Source organism: Brachyhypopomus gauderio, chromosome 12 (assembly GCF_052324685.1).
Source record: "Brachyhypopomus gauderio isolate BG-103 chromosome 12, BGAUD_0.2, whole genome shotgun sequence".
In the NCBI taxonomy this organism is placed as follows: Eukaryota; Metazoa; Chordata; class Actinopteri; order Gymnotiformes; family Hypopomidae; genus Brachyhypopomus; species Brachyhypopomus gauderio.
The window spans coordinates 11,200,709-11,206,708 of NC_135222.1; the positions used below are offsets into that span (position 1 = coordinate 11,200,709).

Genomic DNA, 6,000 nt, shown 5'->3' on the forward strand with positions numbered 1-6,000 from the left:
TCGTCTCACAGCTATCGTGACTTTAATGTAACAATTTAAACATACCTGTTCTTGCTATGATCAGGACTAGTAAAATGCTGGCGATAACAGCCATTTGTACTGGGTTTACTCTCCTCATCAAGCACGAGCTGAGAACCTCGTTCCGTAGATATCCAAACTTGACCTGCTCCGGTATGTCTGAGCATCTGAAGCTCACGCCGGCTCGAATGAAGCAGCTCGGAGCGTTCCACGCCCTGAAATAGGGGTTCCGCTCTGGATTAAGATGTTAGCGTAACGTCAGAACTCTCACTTGTCCTTTGGTTCTCAAATGTGTCTTGGATTGTAGTACAAACCGATTGTATTTTTTTTATTTTACATGTAAAATCACTATATTGAAGCTGGCATTGTTGTTTGTAATGAATGGTTTCCCCTACTTCTACGTTAGGCAAATCCAGATCGATAGGTGACCAAAAGCTTCTAATCGATATTATAGACTCAAATATTTTTTTAAGTCACATGTGACCACGATACACTCTTAGAAGCAATTGTTTTTTCTGTCGTGTGTACATTTCTGCGTGGTTGATTTGGCCCTTGTTTTTAATATTGCAACGATTATTTTTTATTATTCATATCATACTCGTCTTGTGCATGGAAACAAACCTAACTTGATGTCCAAAAACATGCAGTACACAAGCACAAAATAATTCATTGAGAGCTGTCAGTTAGGGCTCCGTGGTATTGCTCTGGCTTTCCCCATGTCCCATTCCACCCCCTCTAACTCGATCAGTGTCTCTCTCCATCTAGCCGCCACCCCTGGGACGCTACGGGCTTTTTATAAGCACAGGTACTCAAATCCGCCTTCCCCTGGGATATGTCCCTGTAGGATCCCATTAATCATGCACCCCCCCCCCCCCCCCCACCTCCCTTCAGGCCTAATTTGTGCGCATTGTCATGTTGTCTAGGTTACATACCTCACAAGAGCACTGGCACACAATGATGACATTGAAAAACAAAGCCACTTCCTTCAAAATGCCTGATTTCAACAACTGGACAGTGGTTCCCCCTCAAAGTGGGATTCCACCTCACACACTCACACACACATTACATTTAACACCCCCCCCCCCCCCCTTTTTTTGTTATGCTTTGTTACTGTTGGAAAACAGAACACCCTCTAATCACAAAAGCAGATGCATTCAATACGATAATACAGAACACAATTTTTAAATTTGACAATTTTATTCTGATACAGATGTAAGTGTTTGGTATTTTCCTTCCAGTCTGGTGAATTCAATTAAAATAACATTATCCAGTACTGACACACAGCTGTGCAATAACAGTGGGTGGGGAGGGTTGAGAATCCAAAGTCTTAAAATAGACCAGCCAAATATTAAGCATTCACTCAGTGCCACATCAGCCACACACTGTTGGATGATGCCTTTTTGTGTCATGCTTTCTTCCCCTAAACGCTGATGAAATTTCACAGGAGACTGGAGGGAAAGTCGATTCCTATAATTGGAGCACATATTAAGTAGAGGAATCAAGAATATTCCCAGCAGACCTCACAGCAGAATTATGTCACTGAGTGGCACTGGCATTTGAATGCCAGCCACAGTGGATGCTAAAATCATCCTGTTACAGAACAGATGGTGAGCTTGCAGTGATATGTGAGCTTTACATGAACCCTGTGTGAAGCAATGAGGGTTTTTCAACAGTAATAACAAACACCAAAGAGTACCATATCTGCTCATTCTTTTGACCAGACACAAGTTTGAAAAAAAAGTTTGTGGTATTTGGCTGTTCACACATTTCATATATCAGACTTGATAAAGTCCATAACAAATAATATGATAGATCTTCAGACAGTAAAAGCCTGTGTAATTAAATATTTAGACAAGAATTAGAAGCCATGGTCTGCCTCTTGATACAAGAGCTGTATTGACTTTTACACAATAAAAGATCCATTTAAAATGCTGTATGGTGTGGGAAACTATTTAACATTTATACAAGTACAATTAAAAACATTAAAGTCAAGTAAGTTAATATGAAATAATGAACTGTTGACCTGAAGACGTTCAGTAATTTTCCACTTCAAACACAGAAAGAACACCATAATATAATGTAAGAACTGTAAAATGCTATAATCTTAAATCTCAAAGAGTCAAGCTTTCAACTAAGCAAACATCAGAAAGAAATGGGCTAAATATATAAAATGTTTTGTTTTGTACTATCATTATTTCAGGCTTCCTGGATTTTTGCACATTCTGTGGTAATGTTACATATAACCTTTACATCATTACACCTTACTCTGTTACACCCAAGCAGTTAAGTACACATATGTTTGAGAACAAAAGATGAAGGTTTCTCTTCTGTGCTATGTAACATACTAAAATAAATAAATTAATTAAAATGCACTTCAGTTGTTTTGGCTTTCTCATCATTAACTTATAAAACAAGCTTCTAAAACAAGAATCAAGATAAGAGAAAAGAACAGTATTATTCCCTTACACCAAGGTCAAATGCATGGCGCTATACCATCATCTGAGCATAATGACAACCAAAGGGGTCAATGGCTTAAGTTCTGTTTTTCACCTACCATTTGGGACTCACTGACTGTCACTTTCACTGGAAATTATTTATATTGTACTCTAAGGCTTTGCACAAAAGGGGAAAACGGGAGAGGAAAATATAACGTGAAAACAAATATTCCAACTCAGAAGCCAGACAGACTAGACCCTCACAGCCCAGAACCTCACATTCACATATGGTCCTGCCTCCCTCCTTTCTGTCACATCTTTGGTTGGTTTTCGATGTGTTTGCTTTGGTTTCTTTTGTGTACCTTTATTTTGAAATTTGTGGTTGTGTCTGTTTTCGCATGCTTTCCTTGTTCTCCGCCCCCTCATCATTGGTTGCAGGTGTGTCTCGTTTGGTTCCTTGTTTTTTGTCAGTGTATTTAAGTTCTGTGTTTAGTCTCTTCATTGTGGATTATTGTAAATATTATGAGTGTGTATGGTTTGTGATCTGGTTTCATGCCTTTAGTTCTAGCCTTTATGTCACCCCTATTCAATGTATTAGTGTTTGCCTTTTGTGTTAGTTGGTTTATTTGGTTAATGTTTGGTTTGCCTTTGTTATATGTTAGTATATTCTATGTAGTGTTGGTCAGTTTCTTAATAAACTTGTCAAGAGTCCGCACTTGCATCCTACCTTGCCCCAGTGTTACACTCACAGCCCAGAACCACGCAGTCCGAACCTCACAGCCCAGACCGCACAGCCTAGACCCGATAGCTCAGAACTGGGTATATACAACGCAATCGGTCAGTTCCATTTATCAGCTATAGGTGCTTGTTCTTGTGATCACTGTGTTTTTTCTGGAAAATTATGCATCAAGTTGGCGTTCATTGTCACTTACACATGCAAGCCATTCATAAATTCACGTGGAGAGACTTGAGAACCACTGAAGTGAAACCTGACCCAGTTTTGGTCTAACTTTAGTTAGAAGGGACATACACAGTGCTGTTACACAGCACAGACAGACTGCTAGCAGGGAGCCAGCTTGTGACGGGGAACTGGGGCATCATCAAGCACATTCCCAGTTTAGTCCCTCTCCCAATCTCCATATATTCATTCAAACAGAAAACATAAACTCACTATTCAAATGCACATAGCATTTAAATGTAATTATATTGTAGCTACCTGTGTGGCCCTTGAAACCCTGATTAGCTCATCATATGAAGTGCCATATTTGGAGAGCAGAGAGTTATGATAGCAGAAAAAGACAGCAGAAATGTCTTGATGAGCTGTATTTCCTAGTGGTGGGGACAACAATTAGTCATTGCCCAATACTCAGATGACTAGTGCTTAATTGGCAGTAATTAGAAGGGTATCATTATCTTATGTTTCTTATTACACCTGGGGATCCATGGCAATGGGAATGAATGTAATTTTCATAATGAGCTTAATTTGTACTAGAAAAGTTTGTATTGAGCCATTTAATTTTCACATTTTTAAATACAATATTTGAAAAATTATTTGGTGTCAGAATTGCATAATAAGAACTGTGTGGCTTTCAGAAAGGTTCAGCTGCTTTGCCCATTTAATTAAATCCAGTAAATTAAAGCAACCAAGGAGACAGCAGTAGAAGTGGTCATTTGCACTGAAAGGTGGGTGCAGTGTGCAGTCCTGTGGGTCTGCCTGGCATCCTGCTGTGTGACTGAAGTCCTCTGAAACGCCCCACTGCGGCTGAGCTGGGAGCGTGAGGGCTCAGCAGGGAGGATGCTGCTGCCTGCTGATGTTTGTCACAGTTCCAGCAGGGGGCCATGCTCCTTCACTCCTTCCCACTTATTTGCTTTACATAACTCTCTCACCCCCCCCCACCCTGTCTATCTTAACACCATCCTCATTCCATCTTAAACTAAATCTAACATTAATCCGAACTAAACATTGACCCTAACTCTGGCAAGCCACACTTGTTGAAATGCTTTTACGTTCTTACTACTCAGTAATGTTCAGGCAGGCATTTTGATTTAGGATGGTGTCTGATATGTAACTCATAGTTGTCTCTTTGGGAAAGCCTTCCTATCATATTCATGTAATACTGCATGTTGTATGTAACACTTCATATTTAGAGATAAGTACATATTGATAAAAAGTAATGATCTGAAATATAATCATATGGTCTTAATCATAGCATAATCTACCTGGACAGATTGTGACGCTGGCGTGCTGGAGGAAGGAGGAGACACGACGAGCGTCTTGTGGTGACACATAGAACGTTTAATTACAAAAACACGCAAAGCCCAGCACAGACGGTGTAAGCCCGCAAATGTGGAGGCTTACACAGGCATGAACTTTAGACAAAGACGAGCACAAGACACTGCGCGAACGCACATTAAATAGGTAAATTACACAGACCCACGTGACCTCGAGACAAGGCACAGGTGATACCACGAACACGCTCACAGACGACCCACGCCCACGGAAGTACAAACATGGACATAACAACACGCAGACAACGTAGCGGCACGCCCACAGGGAAGGGTCCGGAGCTGTCACCGTGACACAGATAATGCTATTCTTATAATAAGATATAATTATATCTATTTCCTATTTGGATGTGTAAATTTTTATTGGGAGATGAGTTTCAAAAGTTGACATGGTATTGAGTTTTCAACATTTAACTGAAGAGTTCATTATCTGGGTCATATATTATCATGGTGACATAACAGTGAATTAAACACATACTGAAATGAAGGAAGCAGTACCTTCAAAATAAGTTTAGGAGATAGCTATCCTGAATGTATCTTGATGGCAATGTTTGAAAACTCAGTTTCTAAAATAAATAAAATAATGAGTTAATCAATTCATTAATTGAATTAACTAAATGAAATCAGTCTGAGTCAAATACTGGGGGGTTCTAATGTACTGGAAGGCATCCTGCCCATTGTCAGTCGATAAAAAGTGGCCCACTAAAGACTTAAAGACTACAGACCTACAGCACAGTGGTATCCTATTCAATGAAGACCCTGAAAAGGCTGGTACTAGACCACCTCACAACAGAGGTGAACGCAGACAGTCAATGACCTTCAATTTACGTACTGAACACATGCAGAGATGGAGAATGCTGTAATGTACCTGCTGCACAGAGCTTTCTGCTGCCTGGTGAGGACAGGAAACACAGACATGTCTTTGACTTTTCCAGTGCCCTTAAAACCATTTATCTCTCAGTGCTGAAGGATAAGCTAACTGCAGCAGAAGTGGACATTACAGCATTGTCCTGGATTATAGACTGTGTGACTTACAGGCCAAAACTGTGTTCAAGCACGTTATGAGTAGCACAGCTTGCCTCATCTAGGAAGGTGCTAGTGTAGCAGCTCAGGAAAATGGCTTACTATGTGTGTCTTGAAGGTTGGGTTGGAAGCTACAGTTAGTGGTGGCAACTGGAGAAACTAATTAAAAAAATAGATGGGGGGAAAACCTGTGTGCACACATTTTGCAAAGCTGGAGACAGAATTACTTTGATCCTGG

The 6,000-nt window shown here is 40.3% G+C and overlaps 1 protein-coding gene across 1 annotated transcript in view; it reads right to left on the reverse strand.

The window, feature by feature from the left end:
• The window catches only part of LOC143527817 (protein kinase C-binding protein NELL1-like), a 216,908-nt gene extending 216,723 nt beyond the window's left edge, over positions 1–185 (reverse strand). Inside the window, exon 1 of the mRNA XM_077023124.1 lies at positions 46–185. Coding sequence (XP_076879239.1) covers positions 46–118 — 73 coding nt within the window. The 5' untranslated portion in view covers positions 119–185. The remainder of the gene's footprint in view (positions 1–45) is intronic.
• Between the last annotated feature and the right edge of the window lie 5,815 nt (positions 186–6,000).